Genomic DNA, 18,021 nt, shown 5'->3' on the forward strand with positions numbered 1-18,021 from the left:
TATATGCGAGTACTTTGTCTACCTACACAAGCACACAGCAGCAGACACTGCACTAAAACCAAAATAATTTATTAAAATAAATGTTTATTAAGAAAAATTATATTACAAATTAATACATTAAGACAATCTTTGTTTTAACACTTAAATATTCATACTTTAAAAAAATAACTACAGTCATTGCTCCTACATAAATGACTGTCTATTTAGAATAGAAAAAAAAAACAATAACTCTTTTAAAATGGGAATCCAAATTTAAAAAGTTAACAATAGTTTAGAAACAGCTTTTTGAAGTTAATTCACATTTGTTTATAAAATTTTTAAAGAAAAACATTGCTCATTTGTTTAGCTTATCAGATCACTTGTTGTAAGCTGTTTCTGAACTTTAAGCTGTCGAAAAGTTAGAATAACTTATGTTTTAATAAAAGACAACCAAATAGTGTTTGATAAATCTTGTTAGTCTTAGTTGTAACTACTAATTATTTGCATCAGTGTACTGCTCTACGGACTCGCTATTGTGCGAAAAAAAGGAGGCACACACAACTAACTGACAAAATGCCATATGTTTGTGCGCGATAAGCGGCAAGAACCTCCTCGTTCCGCCAAATCCACTTCCCGACGACCCCGTTTCAACAGCTCAGGACCTGTAATTATAATTTAACACCGCATCAAATCAAACGGGCTAGGCAATAAGAGCAAAACACGAGCAAATCGATGTCCAGGCCGGCTTCACACGCACATTTCCCAAAGCAAAACACCCCAACCGGAATCGCTCAACCAGCTCAAAGCCCTTGGCTGGATGGCTGGGTAAATCAAAAATGTGCAATAAAAATTGCAATAAAGCACGCTTCAAAGGTGGGTCCGTGGGGAGCGGTGGGGGGAACGGGAGTGGGGAATTGGATGGCTGCAAAACCTCATCTAAGCAACGATAATGATTGCAATTCATTTTTATGACCGCCAACTAACCGTTTCCGGGTATTACGATTCACAAACCCAATTTTGCCGGAACGCATATAACAAAATTCAATTAAATGCTGAGATTTACAGCAAACGGCAGCGTAATGAAAGTCTTTTATGCTAAACGGGTCATTTCAAATCAGCATGAATTTGCCGTTTTAGATTTATGAAATTTGGCTTCAATGTGTGTATAATTAAACAAATTCAAAAAGCCATTTCTAGTTTGCTAGACAGTTCTAGTTATATGATGGCATTTATTTATATAATTATTTCGGATTTGTTCGGTTCGGATTTCCAAACTGTGATTCCATCGTAATTTCGTGTAATCGTGTAAATGGCTTAATAATATTTGTATTGTTTTATTTGCTTTCAAATATTCTGTCACTTCATATTTTTTTTAACCAACTTTTGTTTTCATCATTTTGATACTTTTCATTATTTGAGTATGGATTGCAACAAATAACACTGAGCTTATAATTGAGCTTATAACTGAGTGCAACATACGTGACATTGGGATCGAAAAGGGCATCTAAACAAACACTAGAAATGCCAGCGAGGACCGCCCTTTAGCTTATTTTTAGTCGCGTGGCCAGAAGTGGCCAGAGTGGCCAGGTTGAAGTGGGCTAGCGAGCAGGTGGACGGGGCACCTGTCGTCGCCAATCAACCTTGACTAGAACTGGGCGTTGCAAGGTGGGAGGGTCACTGCAACTACCATAAGAGTCAGCACTGCTGAAGGTTGCCTTTTGCTGCTGCCACACTGGGGGAAACATTTAAAGCACACATAAGAGTTTAAAGTCCAGATTGAGGATGGGTTTAGACAGAAAATCAAATAAAGTCCATATTAAAAACTTTATAGAAGAAGTAATAATAATAAAATCTGAGCTTAAGCCATTAATTTAATTGTTAGATGCAGATAAGATTTGTAAAACAATTAGATATTTTGATCAGAAAACAGAATATTTATCAGATTAGTTTCTATGATTATTCCACTTTTACACTTATATTGTTATATAACTGGAGTTCATTATTTTATGAATAAAATAAATATTAAATAACTGCTGCAGAATTCACGTTTTAGATTTTAGATGGTCTGAAAATGGAAAGAGCCAAACAATAAGATTTATTTAAATTAAATTATTTATACTCCTGAGATATCAAACTTTCAGTTTATCAGATACTTTTAAATGCTTTTTCTTTCAGTGAATTGTTACTGTTGGCTGGCTTTGGATGCGGTTTGCTTGGTTGGTTGGCCAGCCATTTTCCAATAAAGTGAAATTGCATTTGATGATGCCAGGATATGTTTTTTCCCAATCATTCTGATATTTCTCGCTCTTACCCATTCTGTTTTCCCATGCTGTTTTCCTTTACCCCAGCCATTTATAGAAAATTGAATAAAAGTGTTGGTGGCATTGCGACAAACTGGTCGACGAATGAGCGCGTGATTGGAGGCGATTTGTAGAAAGGTGAGCATAGCTATAGCTCCTGGCCAGCTCCTCCACCGCGCTCCCCTTCATCGGAGGTCCTGCCAGCGAAGGAAGTGATTAGTGTCGGGCTGCTCCACGGCTTGCTTGCGTGAGTCGGGATCCCGGGAGCAGGTACACAAAGCAAACACGGCGCACCGGAGAAATCCAATTTGTAATGGGTAGCTGGCCAAGTTGCCTTTGATTTCATTGTTTTAGCGTGTTACCTAAGCACACAGCCAGCCACACAACCTCATAAGGACTTTTCATAACAGTTTCCACACTATATTCTGCAAAAGAAAATTCACCAAAAAGTGTTACAACCAAGATGCATTCGACCAAGATTAAAGAGGGCGATGACAGGGTGAGTCGGAATTGATTTCGTGGTCATATGTGTTGGCCATTAAACGTGGTCAACTAATTTGAATGCTTTGATTAGGAGGAGATGGAGCTCAACCAAATCTGGCGAGGATGTCGTAAAATCCAGGGTGCCATCTTCCGCTATAACTTTGACATCTGTGCCGACTTAAAGCAGCACGATCCATGCTGCAGTGGCTTCGTGTCCGGTGAGCACATCCGCCGGGGTCATTTCCCTTTTTTATGACATTTTTATGACCCTAACCCACCTTCTGCAGAACCCATTTTCACGGCCGTATTGGGCAAGTATCGCAAGGTGGCCGGAATGTCCGAGTCCGAGCTCCGGGATGTCACCGACTACTTCCAAATCCGGGATGGCCGAGTGGCATATCGCCAGTTTTGCAAGGTCGTCTGCAGCGAAAGTGAGTTTCACCCAGTGAATCCTTGTCCTAACTACTAACTCAAATGTTTTCATATTAGCCCTGCACAAAACTGCCAAATCGGACTTGGCCACGGGTCTGGAGTGGAACGATCCTTGGCATGTGAATGTTATCCCCCAGCCAGAGGATCGTCGCCGACTTTGTCTTATCCTAATCAGAATTGCCCAGCTATCTCACATTCCCCTAATGCCTTATTTTCAAGACTATGAGCTGGTGAGTTTTTTTTATATAGGCGTTAATGTATTTTAAAAGCGAATAAGTCTTCAATAAAGTTAGTTTAAGCACATATTTTATTTTTCGAACAAACATTTTTGTATGTGTTATATAATTGTCGATTTAAAAACTCTGTTAGATCTAAATTGGTTATCAATCTCTTGTAGATTGCACAAAATGTGGGAGTCGTCACCGTTGCGCACTTTTCGCGAGTACTGCACTTCATGAAGATTCCGCTGTCCGAAGCGGACTTCCTGCTTTTACTGAGACGCTATATGAAAGACGGATACCTGGTCAACTATGTGGCTTTTCTGAAGCACATCGATAATATTATAGCGTACCTGGGCGAGCATCGTCTGCTGGACAATTCACATGTAAGTTTAACATAAGTCTAATTTAATTAAAATCTAAACTGAAGAATTTGCGTTAACGTTAAATGCAACATTATATAATTTGTTTAAAGGACATAATTAAGGACTTTCCGGGTCGCCTGGTGGAACTAGAGCTATCGCAACTGCCGACTGTCAACGGTTGCAAGATGGTGCTCCCGATCTTTCCGGATGCCTGCAATGCGCCAAAAAAGAATCGGAACCAATGCGACATTCTGTTCTGCATACAGAACTACATCTATAAGAACCAAGTGCGCACCTCCGAGTTCCTGGAGAGTTACGACTCCCTGAAAGTTGGCAGCATCACCAAGAACCAATTTGAACGGGGTCTGTCCAACATGGGAGTGGGCAAGTATCTGACCCAAAGGGAAATGTCCATTCTGCTGGAACGCTACACGGATCCCGTGGACACCAATCGTGTGCGCTGGCGTAATTTTGCCGACGAGATCGATACGGGTGTGGAAGAAGTTATTATTTACTTTGTTGTTTATTTACTTTGTTGACACACGATTTCTTTCAGTTTTTACCATCAAAAACCTGGAAAAGATGCCGCAGTGTGTTGTGGAGTCGCCATTGCGCCACATCCAGGAGTTGCCTAGACCAGGTGCCGTGTCCTGGGAGAACGTGCCTGCGAGCACCCGCGAACTCTGCGAGGATGCCGTTGCCAAAATACGCATTCGCATCCGCAATCGACGCCTCTACTTGCATCCTTTCTTCCGAAGCTACGATAAGTGAGATCTCTCATTATATTTATAAACTCATACTCAAAAAACCAAAATTTTTCGGCAACGAAACATTTAAAAAAATGTTTTTGTGCGAGTCTCTGACTACGAAACGTTTTTAGTTTCTATAAATTTAATATATATTTAATTTATTATATAACATTGAAAAATTTCTCTCTGTCAATGTTCATAATGATTTTAGACAATGGGTATTAATATTATTAACCATTTGCAGACTCAACTGCGGTCATGTGCGCTGCAACATAGCCAAGCAAATCTTCCGCACCAACGGCATCCTTTTGTCCGATCCTGAACAGGACTCTGTGCTGAGTCGGTACGGCAACGAGCTGGGCTTCTGCTACACAAAGTTCCTGGACGACGTCGATCCGGCCGAGTATGCCATGCCATCGATGGTCACCAAGCAGGAACTGGTCGAGTGTCCGCCGTTCGCGCGCGACAATCTGGATCCGGAGGACGTCAGCGAGGAGGTCATTGTGCGCATCCTTACGAGTGCCAAGCGACAGGCTGTGATCAAGAGCGTGTCCGTCATGGAGTTCATGAAGGACTACGATCGCCATCGCGAAGGCGAAATCCTCGAATCGGACTTCAAACGAGCCCTGGACAACTCCAGTGTGATCATCAAGGAGGAGGAGGCAACCATCTTGTGCAACATGTGAGTTCACATTAATTTTGTTTCACATGTACATCAATTTTAGGCTGATGGTATAATATGATAATTCATTTGATCTAGATTTTTATTTTGAGTATTTCAAATGGCTCTTTAAAAACACAATTCTTTTTTATGTTCCTTTTATTTTAATTATCATCTATCATGAATTCTTTTATAAAACAAATATAACATAAATAAGTTATTTGTTTGTTAGGTAAATATTTTGAAGGAAGTATCTGCCAAATATAAATTAAATTTGGCCTATGTTACTTATATTTTTTGTATATTTTGTTACATCTAGTAATATTATGGAAATCGTTCAAACGAACGATTAGGTCAAATTCAAAAAAGGTTGATTTTGAAATTTTAATTTGCATCCTAAAATGTTTGTTTTAAAAATAAGTATATTGAGTATACTGACCAATACATTTTATGCAAATTGAGCTTATGTTTTTTACTGTTAAAGAAATCGATTTTCCTTTAATAACGTATATATATAATTTGTATTTAATTCCTTACCATGTCCAGCTTTCGTTCCCCCACTCGCGTCGCCTGCGTTCGCTATCGCGACTTCTGCAAAGCCCTCGACGAGATCTTCATCCAACTGGACACAAGCATGGGCGACCAGGTGGTGACTGCGGTGCCACTGATCCACCTGCCCAACCTGGACTGTGTCGACTGCTTCCTGAGCTTCGAAGAGCGAACCATCTGCTCGCAGGCCCTGATGAAACTGGCCCGCAAGCCGGACGAGATATCCAATTTGAGCCAGGTGTTCAAGGACTTCGACCGCGAACAGTGCGGCTCGATCACGCAGAACCAGTTCCTGCGCGGCATCACAGTGCGCGACATGCATGTAATGCTGAGCAGCCGCGAGTTCCAGGCCATTTGCAAGTGCTTCGGCGTCAAGAAGGGCATGTGCATGGAGTTCAACTACCGTGAGTTCCTCAAAATACTCGACGTTCTCTTTACCACCGGCCAGATGAAGCGCAACTATTAGGAGGCATTAAAAAATGTCCCGCCCACAAAATTTCAAGTGCACCTGTTTGTGTTTTGTCTCCGAAAATTTTAGAGTGATACTACGCAAATAAACAACAATTTATGGACTTTTACTTAAGGTTTTCTTTAATGTAATTCACTTTAGAACTGCCTGATCTCTTATCGTTCAGTTAAGTAAGGTTGTAATTTCGCTTGAGAATGTTTTATTTTTAAGGGGGAGAAAACTACGCTTACACACGCATCGTTCTTTTATTCTTGAAATGCTACCTAAACTGCCCATCCAGCACACATGGCGGCATCTATAATATTTTCTCCATTAGCTTATGTCGGACGATTTCATAAAGAATTTCATATAGCTATAGTAATGTATACATATAGATTTGATTTAACAATTCGCATTTTTGCAGTGGTCTATACAATTTTGGGGGTAATTAGATAATGTTCTCGCTGTGTGGCTTTAGAGTTTTTATTAAAATATAAATCTCTTCCCTTTCAGAAGTGTACATAAATATAGATATATGTATGTAATATGTATGTATAAATGTAGTCTATGAGCGTAATACATATCCGAAAACCAAAACTAATCTTGTTTCCGCTGTCTGCTCTGTATTATGGTGGATTTGTTTGTTGTTGTAGGTTGTTTCTGCTTGTTCTTGTCGTATATAGTTTTCAATCGAACGGGAAGAAGTCAACCCGATGTGCCAGCCAGTCAACGCTTGCTTGATTTGTTTTTTTGTTTGTTTGTTGATTTTATAATTATTATTACATATTACAGTTAATTCATAATTAAAGTTAAACAAATACTTATTCACTATTGTATTGTGTAATGTATGAAACATATTAGCTGTATGTATTTTGTTTTGTTATGTTTTATGTTTCGTAAGTATGCTTGTTTTGCTTTGTTTTCTGATGTCTCCGATTCCCTGTGCTACGGACACGTTGAACAATTACCTCGCATAATGTATGGGACTACATTAGAAAAACAAATTAGTTTCGACACACAGACAACGTGAGTTGCGTTGCACGGCATTTGGTTTGGCAAATGTTGTGTGCCACGTTCTCAACAAGGTTGTCCTGTGGGTTTTACTAGGGTTGAAGGGTTGTTTTGGTGGGCGGTTGGTTGGTTGGTTGGTTGGTTGGTTTGTCGGCTTAACGAGCGTGTGGCTATGAAAAATTAGCCACTTGCTGAAAAATTACACGTGTCTCTATGCCTAACTATATGTGTGTGTGTATGCATTTGTGTTTTGTGTGGTTTGCTTTGTATGGTATAAATGATTCTTCTTTTCTCCTGATGTTGTTGCGGGATTGTTTGCTGCTGCTTTAGCTTCTGCTTCTGCTGATGTTGTTGGAATGGTGCTACACAACAAGTGTGTAAAGGTTTGTAAAGGTAGCTGAGCTGATGTTGATATTATTGCTCACAGCCAGCCAGTCTATTCATTTTCCTTTTCTTTTTTCTATATATATACAACTGCGTATATATGCGGTTATTCAGATGGTGCGTGTGTGAGGTGTGTTGTAATTGTAGTTATGCTGCAACTAAAGTAACTTTAATTAACTACCACAAGAGGGAAATAATGTTTTTAACTCACCATAACAAACTAAACTAGGTAAAATTCAAATAGTTTGCAGTTATCTGGAGAATGCGAGATACCCAATGCCCACGCCCCGACCCCTTTTTAGTAGGGCTGATGCCGTTGCTGGCGTCCGCCGCCGCGTTGCTTGCCACCGTTAAAACCGCCGCCACCACCGCCGCCGCCGCCGCCTGTTTCAGAAACGGTTGGAAAATGTTTAAAGCATTAGTCAGTTAAATTTGTGTGATTATTTTCGTCAGAAAGAATGGCATGCTCAACGTCTGCGGGAAGGAAAGGTGGGGGTAGGGGGGCATCTAAAGATTTCTTTAACTACGCCAAACGACTTAATTTCTTTTGGTTTAGGGAAAATTTTGGCCAACTCTAGGGGGCAAAGCAAAATAAAAGAAACACAAGTCATGAAAAGCCAATGGAGGTGAACCAAAAACGATGGAACTGCTGCTTTACATAAATAAAATCATTTCGAATAGGCTATATAGAATAGAGGATAAGGGGCCAACAAGTCGTTGGTTAGATAGTTTGTGCTTGGCGCTTTTTTGAGTTAATACCTTTGGGGCCGCCGCCGCCACGGGGTCCACCGCGACCACCGCCCATATTGCCACCACCGCCGCCGCCGTAGCCGTTACCCTCAAAGCCGCCGCCGTAGCCATAGCCGTCTTTTGGTTGCAATGGCAATTCGTGGTTTAATCGCACAAAAGTGTCGTTGATTTCATGGATTGGGTCGTACAGAAAATTGATGAGAACACAAACAAAGCTTATCTTATAAAATGGTGTAACAGGACACGAACAAAAAGAAGGTGGAAAGTACCAAATAAATAGTGTTGCCAAATAGTTAAATAATTTATTAAAAAAAATTGTTTTTAGAAAGCCAATGATCAGTTCTTTAGGAACACAATCAAACACTTTTTCTATTTTGAGTTCTTCTCGATACTCAACTTAAAATATTTTATAATTTTTCTCGTCCTCAGAAAGGAGGCCTTAATCATGGGCTAGATCTGGGACATTTTTTTATACTAATATTTCTCTTTATATGTTTTAATTCAAAGATAATTTTCAAGTTTTATAAAGGTAAAAGGCTTCCTGAAAGTGTATTAATTAAATTATTAAATAATTTAAAATGCAAAGTTCAATGTTATTTCTAATTTCTATTTAAGTTAGAAGTACTACATTATTAAAAACTTAGGACTTTTTAACGCCCTGTAAATGTGTTAAAAAGATAATAATTCTTCATTGTTTATAGTATTTTTGTTAATGGCTTAGTTGGCAACACTTATGGTGGATTAAAATCTGGCTATAGATCGGGGGGTGCGCTAATGTTTTTACTTTTTTACGTTTGGTTTGGTCAAAATTTGTTCTGCTTAACTGGAGCGACGCCGCGCCGAGGGGAGACAATTCAAATGGCACATACCGAGAGAGCTGGAAAGGAATCACCTTCTCCGGATCCGGAGGAGATTGTAGGTGGTGGGGAGAGATCAGGGGGAGGTTGTTGGCGGAAACTGAAATACACACAAAATTGTTGTCTGGTTTTTGTTTTTTTTTTTCGTTTTTCTTTTATTTGCTCATTTCTCGTTTGTGGATTTTGATTATAAGATGGTTAAAATGTTTCTCCGTTATTTGCTGTAGCTCAAAAGTACAATAGGTTTTTTGTTGCTTTAACATTTGGTTGTTGGATGTTGTTGTTGTTGTAGTTGTTGTTTGCTGGTACACAATTAAAATTTAAAAAACAATTATCGCTCGCTCTCCTTTCGCAAATGACGAGGATACAGGCGCAAGGCGGCGCTCACACATACATCATGCGTTTCGATTGGTTGTTGCTTAGCTCGGTTATATAATAAATATAACTCTGGTTGTTGTCGTCTCAGATTTTGGTTAGTTGTCGACTTGACGCTACTCGACTTATTAACATGTTTCACAATGTATTGCAATTCATTTCATTCGATTTCTCATTTAACAGCACTCGTTATGCATTTATGTTTTTTTAATTTTTACCTCATTTTCCACACAACAATTTCAGCATTTCAATTTCAAATTAGTTATTTTAAAATGTTTGATTGAAAATTTTCGTAAAGCAATTTTGTAAGGTTTGCCAAAAAAATTTGTGAATTCATTTGCTGCTCTTGTGTGTGTGTATTTTGAATGTCTCACCTCAGCAAAAAGTAATAAAATTGTTTTTATTTTTTTTATTTTTACTTCCTTTCGAAGGATCTTCGGGATTTAGAGGGTCTAGGGGATAGGGCAGGATGAGGATGCGGAATTTGTCGCGAATATTATATTCTTGTGTGTCATAGAAAACGTTTTGCGAAAAACAAAAACAAATGCAAATAGTCAACAAATTTTACTTTATACTTGAGTTAATATAATGATTATAATAATTACTCTTCGTGTTCATTGTTGTTGTTGTTGTTGTAGCTGTTGTTAAAAACAAGAAAACTGGTTGTAGCTTAAGAATTGTCTCAGAAGTGGTTTGACAATATATTATTTCATTCATTTTAAAATTACTTTAGTGGTTTCATTATCATTATCATTTTTTTTTTAGTTTTTCAATGTATTTTACTAAAAACAAATATTAATTACGCTAAATTACTTGTAAATATATACGCTTTAAATGTAATAGAAAAAGGAAGATTTAAGTAAAAAATTAAAAACGTTACAGTTAAGAGAAAAGTTAACACTGTTGGTGCGGTATTGCATGGCGGATCGCTCGATTGCTCTTGGTCGCTTGGTTGTTTGCTTGATTTCTTGCTTTGCTTGCTTGATTTGGATGTCGGTGGATAGTAGATGAACATAGTGGCTCTACTGGTGTTGTTCTCACCAACGACGCTCGGACACCGGTGGTATCGGTAACCGGATTAGCCGGGCAATCGGCTAAACGCTTGCTAGAAGCTTGGACAAGACAAAGGAGCGGCTTGCGCGATCGTTTTTGGATATTCGCTTTTGGGTGGTTGGTGGCTGTGTTTTGAGTTAAACTCTCATTGGGGTTTCATTTTTCTTTTGTATTGGTTTCATTTAGTTTGCTTTTTTTTCGTTTTTGTGAGGCGAAACATCGGAAAATTCGGTATTACAATCATATAATCGTATATAAATATGTTCAAAAATCATAATTACGAAAGTAATATTACATAATTTTTAACTGGAAAAAGTGTGGGTAGGGGGAACCGAAACACCCGATCTGTTTATTATTATCTTGGCATTTTAAAGAGATCAGATCTAACTCGGTGCTAAAGCTCCCGCTACCCGCACTTTTCTATGGTTGGTGGTTAGTTTTAGAATTTCAAGTTATAAAGTAACGGAATAGAAAATTATAAAGAAACTAAAAATATATTGTAGTTAAGGTTTTAATATAAAGTGGGGGGCACAAAATTATTGCTATATAATTGTATGGTAAGTATATGTAAAGGTATACAAAAATTTTGTTTATATCAAAAAAATTTGTTTACACATTTAAACATCATAATAATCAGAATAATAATTAATAAAAATATAGCATAAAATGTATAAAAACTTTTCTTGCTTGGATAATTTTAAGGTAAATGTAAATGTCAATTTTTTTTCTTATTTTGCTTATTTTTTTTAGTTTGTTTTGTATACAGACAACTTGCTAAAAACATTGAGAAACATGCAATTTCTTTGTTAAATAATTTACTCAAAGTTTATGAATAAAGATGAATGTAAATGTACAAATGTATATATAATTGGTATACAGTCAAATTGTCGACGCACATTGACAAAATTTGAAATGATTATTAGCAAAAGTTAATTTCAGGTTCTGCTCGATTTCAAATTCAAGGATATACGAATTATAAATGGTAGATTTATATATACATTTGCGAATAGCAATGCTTGTGTATGTGTGATTTGTTGGTGTTGTTCGACTTAACATTTAAAAACCATAAGAAAATTATATATTTATATATGCTTGAATTAAAATTACTAAAATTGACGAAGTGTGTTTTCTTTTGTTTGTTGGAAAAGCTTCATATTTGTTGCTACAATTAAGATGTTATTGATGTTGCTATTGTAGTTGTAATTATTTGTCGTTGTTCAGTAAGTTAGTTAGTTTGTTTGTTTTTTGATTTCTTTTTGAGTTCTTTATCCTGGAATCAACGTATGAACATGCAGAAGGCCGCAATGCGCTGGCGATGCAACTAAAACAAGTCTCAAAAGTGGATTGTTTCTACATTACGTTACGTTTTTGTCAAGAAAGTGCAGCGGAAATGCAAATAAAGCAAATAAAAGAACGATCTAACGAATGGGGCCGGGGGTGCTGCAGTTCAATCGGAATATAATAATATCCCGGATCCGCTGCGCTGACTTTTTTGGGCCCCGGCCTTCAGATCTTAAGAGCTCTGGTTGTTGTACTCTTTTTCGTATTGTAGTTGTTTTTTACAAGGATTTGCCTTAAAATAATACTATCAAAAATAGTACCATAGTTAAATGTTACGTTTTATGTATAAATATATAACATTTGTATATATTTGATATAAATATATATGGTAGGTATATTGACGTATGGTGCATACGAAAACATATGCATTGCAAAGAACGTGAATATTATCCCGTTGCCGGAATAATAATATGTATCTAAAAATATATTTATATGCTATATATAAGGTATATATATTTAAATAGACATTGAATCAAAGCTTTGATTACGCGTTTCGTTTCGTTTGTTTTGTTTTTTTTTGTTTGTTGTCGTTTCTGTTCTGGTTTGTTGTTTAGTGTTTTGTTTAACAAAACAAAAGGAGAAACTATTTAAATAACTATTTTATGGGAGTGCTGAGGGGGTAGTGGGTGTGTGTGTGTTTCAACAGATTTTGGTTTCAGTTGGTTCAAACAATAACAGTTTAGTTAACAATTAAAAAAGGCACAAGTTGCAATTGCGCAAAAGGCCAAAAACGCTGGCATTTTACACAGTTTCACATAATTGGCACATGCTCCTCGTGTGTTTGTGTTTCTTTGTTTGTTGTTATGTCTGGGTTTGTTTTGCTGTTGTTGTTTGTTTGCTGCCCTTGCGTTTGAGGTATTTGTCATCTTTGGAAAGTCTGTTGAAGGCGACCTCGCGACAACATCGCTGCTGTAGTGAGTCTAGTTGTTGTTGGTTGGTCCGGTCTGGTGGTTGCATATATATGGCAGAATTCTACCACGGTTCTATATATGCCTCAACTTGAACGTCACGTCTACTTTTCTCTTCGCTCCTCTTCTCACTCTCTAAACAACACAATCTTTTTACACACGCTTCGTCAGTTTTATGTTTAAATGCTACTCAACTAATAATTGGTAATTAAATGTTTCGTTTAAATAAATTTTCGTTTAAAAAAGTACGCTTTAAAATTTAAAACATCAAATATATGCCTTTAAAATTATACGTAGTTTTATATATAAGATAGATATAAATGTGTATATAAAATTACGAATTTGCTTGTTATATTAGTTTAAGAAAATTGTCTGTCAACATACACATTTTGTTCAATATAAAATGAAATGTTTAAAATTTATATGTTAGCATTCAAGAATAGTTTTTCTTGTTTCATTTTGTTTTTGTCTACAATATTTAAAAGTTTTCTTGTTTTTAGCGACGTTGCTTTCGTAGTTGTTGTTCTTGTTGTTGTTTGTTGTTGATGTTGGTGTTTTTCTTTGACATCTCTATGTCATATACCCACATGGACTTATATGCAAATATGCATATAGATAATACATGCGGTATATAAGCATATATATAGTCAATATATCAAAATGCAGCAAAACTTCTTGTTTTTGTTTTTCTCTCAGTTTTGTTTGAATGGGAAACACAACAACGTGGAAATTTGTATCAGATCGGGTCTATGGCAAAATTTAAAAAGTTTATATGGTGTTCTGCGGTTGTTGTTGCTTTGTTTGCTTGATTTTTTCTTTCTGATTTTGCTGGCCAGTTTTTTTGTGGCTAGGCTCTACTTAGAACTGCTGATAGTTGTTGCTATTGTTCTTGTTTTGATGGTAATTACTCGACGTGTTGTTATTGTAATAATTGCTTTGAGCACTACTTTGTTGTTTGTTGTATTTACCATAACCGTAGTCATATCCATTATAGTAGCCGCCGGAATAGTAGTCGCCATAGCCACCGGCACCATATCCGCCGTAGCCGCCATATCCCGAGTAGGAACCTTGTCCGTCCCACTGGTTGTTGTATCCTAAAGGAAAGAAAGTAGTGGGATGTAGAAGCGATTCGCTGGAGGAACACTCCCCTATCTGGGTTTGCTATACTAACCACCACGTCCTCCGTAGCCACCGCGTCCGCCGCGCATACCGCCACGTGGTCCGCCTCGCATACCTCCCATCATCTGGTTCTCTGGCTTGGGCGTGGCCCGCTTGACATCGACCTCCTTGCCGGCGATCTTCTGTTTGGGCGTCTTCAGCAGATCTATCACCACCTGCTCTGAATCGAAGGTGATGAAGCAGAAGCCCTTGCGCTGCGACTTTTGCTTGTCGAATGGCATCTCAACCTCTACAATCTTTAAATAGTAATAATAATAAAATAGTTAATATTATTGTATTCAAAGTCAACTCTTCCTTTTTGTTATAATATAATTTGGAGTACTTACGTTTCCAAACTGTCCGAAGTAGGTCTTAATCTCTTCATCGCTAATCTCTGTGGTCAGGCCACCGACAAAGATTTTGCCATGGCGGGCCTTGGCCTTCTTGGGATCAACCTTCTTGCTGTTGATTATGTGCTCCTCGGCGGCGCTAACCTTATCAATGGCTTCGGTGTTGGTGAACACGATGAAGGCAAATCCTCGCGAGCGTCCAGTCTGAGGATCTGTCTTGACATTGATGCTCTCGATCTCGCCATACTTGCCGAAGTGATCGCGCAGTTCCTCTGCAAAAATAAGAAACGCAGAGTATGAGTAAATGGTTAACGTTAAATAATTACTAAGCAAAGCTGTTTCTGTTTTGATATAAAAAAAAAATTTAAGTAAACAGAAATATGCATTGTATTTACTTTGAACAGAAATAAAAACAGATAAAATAAAAATCGAATTAGTCTTAAAAATTGTTTGAGAAAATATCAAAACTTTGAATTATAAAAACATTTTTGTACTTACTCTCAGTCGTTTCCCAGCTCAGACCGCCCACAAACAGTTTTCTGTGAAAGGTCAAAGTAGAACTGGTTAGTTTTACGGGTCAAAACACGATACAAGTTCTACGGAGGGAACTTTTGGGAAGTCTGGGAATAAAGGTATATTTGGGAATACAGGCACGAAAAATAGGTTGTGTTTAATGCGCGAGGCAATATACTTTCTTGATTTACTTTAAATTTCTCTTCTCTTACTGTTTTTTGGTATTAGCTGCAAAAGAATTGATGACAGAGCAAAAATACAAAACGAATAAAAAAAACTCACCAAATTTGAAGTGAAAAATTGCTTTAGTTACTGTATTGCAATCAAAGAATTGATCGGATAGTGTCAAAAAACTTGCAAACTCGGAAATGAGCGAAAGAGTTCGAGGAGCGAGCGAGCGATCGATCGAGACACAAAACGAGCGAAATATATAGATATATAAGATATATAGAGATATGCAAGAGTGAATTATTTAGTTTTTGTTTTTGGGTATACTTATAGTTTTTGTTTGTACAATTAACAATTAACAATTAGTCTTTATTCAATAGGATGAGAAAAATGCAAAGGTTTTTATGCTGGATTGTGGTTGGTTTTACTTGCTTTATTTGGCTGTATTTATTTAATTTATTTTTATAAAAAAGAGTGTTAAAAAAAATATGCATAGACACTTATAGTTTACTGTGATGTACGTTACTCTCATAGATTTCTGGATTTTTGGAAAGATATCTCAGCGTTCTCGGCGGATTCCCGGCAAATTTGGAACAGTCTCGTCACACGGCGGCGGAATTTTGATTGCAATTTAGTGATTGTGCGTCATATAGTCTGCGGCAATTCATTACGTTACATTCGTTCTTTGCGTTTCTTTCATCGGCGATATATGATATATATTTTTTGAGCTTCATAAAAATAAACGAAAAAACTGCGAGTCTCTTTCACTCGGTCTCTCTCTATCTCCGATTACTTGGTACTTTTTCTTTTTTTGGTTGGATAATTTACAAGTTATACGTTAAGATACAATACAATATATACTCGTATACAGTTTACATATGGATCCAATTTAAATCGAGATAATTTGTTGATAATTTTGTGTGTCGATAGTTCTATATATTGGCTGACTGACTGATTGATTGTTTTAGTTTTGGTTAGATAAATACCATCAGCATCAGTATCGGCGGAGCGGAGACTTATGGAGACTGGAGTGTGGAGAAGAGGGTTGGAATCCTCCAAGTCCGAATCCGCCGAATCCGAATCCGTAACCGTTTGCCGGGGGCAGGAATACGAATCCAAATCCAAATCCGAATCCAAATGCGACTTGAGCATAGCTTATACCCTTGGCATTTCACTTCTCTCAAAACCTGCCGGAGAGGAACAAGGTTAGTTCGCTCACAAGACAACAGGACAAGCTATGATTTTGGATTTAATATCTCTCCATTCCATCATCCTTCTTTTTCGGGGGATTCTCCATCATCATCAGCGCTGGTTTCGTATTTTCGTTTTTATATACAGCATCGTGTGACTTAAGATTAAACTTAGACATTAAATGATCAGTAGGATGGGCAAATGAAGTGTATGCTAAACCTAAAACAAAACCAGGGGGCAAACGAAGGACCATATACTTTATCTTATTTTTTAACTTGTTTCAATTTTATTACACAGCAAAGTACGCTCATTAAACTACCTATTATTTTTGGCGCCTTGGTAACTCTAAAAACAACGCCGGCTGTCGCTCTCCGGAAGAGAAAGAGTGGAAAAGAGATGGCAAGGGGGAGCGAGAGAACGAACGAAGCCGGCAAGCCAAAGAGAATAAGTGAAAACTGCAAAACACGCACACAATCACACACACAACCGCAAGCGTTAGTATGTATGCATGTATGCGGCCGCCATTTTGGGTACAGAACTGGAAGAGAACAAAATAACAACGAAAAGCCGAACCAAATAGTAATGCGAATAAAAAGAATACACTGGCAAATACAAACATAACTTTTTTTCCAACTTTTTTCTTTGTTTTTTGCAAGTGAAAGGCAACATTGCATGTGTGTGTGTGTGGGGCAACGTGGGTACCAAACTTAACCTCACAAAGGGGGGAAAATGTGCTCCAAGCTAAAGAAAAACTCATGTTTTCAGTGCACAAAAAGTGTGTGTGTAGAGGAGTTCCCTGAAAATTTTCCATGGCTCCCAAGGGTCTTTCATGATGCATTTTCCTGAATATTCTATTAATATGACTAAAGTACAGTCGCACCGACACCTTACACACACACATACACAGGGCGCAAGCAAGAGCGAGAGAGAACACAAAAGGGGTCAGACTTCCCCCGTAAAAACCCCTTAAACACCATAAAACTCGACCAACGCCGTTAGCTTCGCATTTACGTAACAGAGTAGGCAATATATACGTATATGTATAGGAGAAAATCTATGGGGGGCACATGATCATCAGCTGCCCGTCGCAAAAAAAAAAAAGATATATCCCCTGCATAATACACATACCTGTCGTCATCGCGCTGGCCGGATCCGCCCGACTGGTTGTCGGAACTGCCGTTGGTGGAGCCGGCGGCGGCCCCATCCCCGTTTTCAGATCCTGGTCCGTCGGCGGTCACGTCCTTGGTGAAATCCTCTCCGTTCATTTCGCTATCGACTTGCTGCTTGTCGGCCATATTGTATATTGTGAATTACTAATTTCGGGGGCTAAACAGCACGATTTTCGGTTCGGAGCCGGAGATTTTTACACACTCGCCAAAAAGTCGCGCGTACGAATGACGACCGGAAAATGACAAATGCAAGCCACAGCGTGTGTATATGGGTGCGGCGTTGCCACCTCGTAGCATTGCCAGCTCGGACGTTTTGGTATTATTTTTGTAAATTCTTTACTGACCTGCTTCATTTGACCGAGTGGATTTTCTTTACTTCTACAAAGTATTACTTTGGCATTAAAAGTATTGTCTCATCCCTAAATAGTAATTACAGGGGTTTAATTGAGCGCGTGACCTGTGGGTCAGTGATGTGGCATCCCTGTTTCAAGCAGTGTGCATACACCCAAAATGGTTAATATTAAAAAATACCAAAACTATTTAAAAGCAATGACTTACAAATTTTAAATACCAAAAATTATGGTTACAAAAATTACATAAAATGTAAAC

General features: G+C 37.9%; 2 protein-coding genes across 5 annotated transcripts; one reads left to right on the plus strand and one right to left on the minus strand.

Annotated features, from left to right (window-relative positions):
* The first annotated feature begins 2,610 nt into the window (after nt 1-2,610).
* Nucleotides 2,611-6,314, plus strand: LOC128252378 (uncharacterized). Its single transcript, XM_052980040.1, has 9 exons — nt 2,611-2,778; nt 2,854-2,980; nt 3,050-3,193; nt 3,252-3,424; nt 3,592-3,798; nt 3,888-4,269; nt 4,334-4,544; nt 4,771-5,208; nt 5,734-6,314. Exons 1-9 carry the CDS (start codon nt 2,743-2,745, stop codon nt 6,200-6,202), a joined length of 2,187 nt encoding a protein of 728 aa, XP_052836000.1. The 5' UTR covers nt 2,611-2,742; the 3' UTR covers nt 6,203-6,314.
* Nucleotides 6,315-7,049: 735 nt separating this feature from the next.
* On the minus strand, nt 7,050-17,675 carry LOC128252379 (RNA-binding protein squid). Of its 4 annotated transcripts, none has more exons than XM_052980042.1 (8): nt 17,372-17,675; nt 14,870-14,910; nt 14,369-14,643; nt 14,035-14,278; nt 13,832-13,957; nt 8,339-8,446; nt 7,791-7,963; nt 7,050-7,731 (listed from the first exon to the last, which is right to left on the minus strand). In XM_052980042.1, exons 1-7 carry the CDS (start codon nt 17,536-17,538, stop codon nt 7,878-7,880), a joined length of 1,047 nt encoding a protein of 348 aa, XP_052836002.1. In that variant the 5' UTR covers nt 17,539-17,675; the 3' UTR covers nt 7,050-7,731; nt 7,791-7,877. The 4 variants fall into 4 exon arrangements, with proteins under 4 accessions (XP_052836002.1, XP_052836001.1, XP_052836004.1 ...); XM_052980041.1 differs by having other exon boundaries at nt 7,050-7,737; XM_052980044.1 differs by lacking the exon at nt 8,339-8,446 and having other exon boundaries at nt 7,050-7,737; nt 13,838-13,957; nt 17,372-17,672.
* Between the last annotated feature and the right edge of the window lie 346 nt (nt 17,676-18,021).

The sequence above is a fragment of the Drosophila gunungcola genome, chromosome 3R (genome assembly GCF_025200985.1).
Source record: "Drosophila gunungcola strain Sukarami chromosome 3R, Dgunungcola_SK_2, whole genome shotgun sequence".
Classification (NCBI taxonomy): Eukaryota; Metazoa; Arthropoda; class Insecta; order Diptera; family Drosophilidae; genus Drosophila; species Drosophila gunungcola.

Excerpts from the sequence above, each read along its gene's own strand:
- LOC128252379 (XM_052980042.1), bottom strand. The coding sequence starts at position 17,538 with ATGGCCGACAAGCAGCAAGTCGATAGCGAAATGAACGGAGAGGATTTC. Across the intron at positions 14,279-14,368 it reads ACTTCGGACAGTTTGGAAAC|ATTGTAGAGGTTGAGATGCC; the intron begins GTAAGTACTCCA and ends TACTATTTAAAG. Across the intron at positions 8,447-13,831 it reads TGGATATGACTACGGTTATG|ACGGCTATGGCTACGGCGGC; the intron begins GTAAATACAACA and ends TGCAACCAAAAG.
- LOC128252378 (XM_052980040.1), top strand. The coding sequence starts at position 2,743 with ATGCATTCGACCAAGATTAAAGAGGGCGATGACAGG. Across the intron at positions 3,425-3,591 it reads ATTTTCAAGACTATGAGCTG|ATTGCACAAAATGTGGGAGT; the intron begins GTGAGTTTTTTT and ends AATCTCTTGTAG. Across the intron at positions 5,209-5,733 it reads GCAACCATCTTGTGCAACAT|CTTTCGTTCCCCCACTCGCG; the intron begins GTGAGTTCACAT and ends TACCATGTCCAG.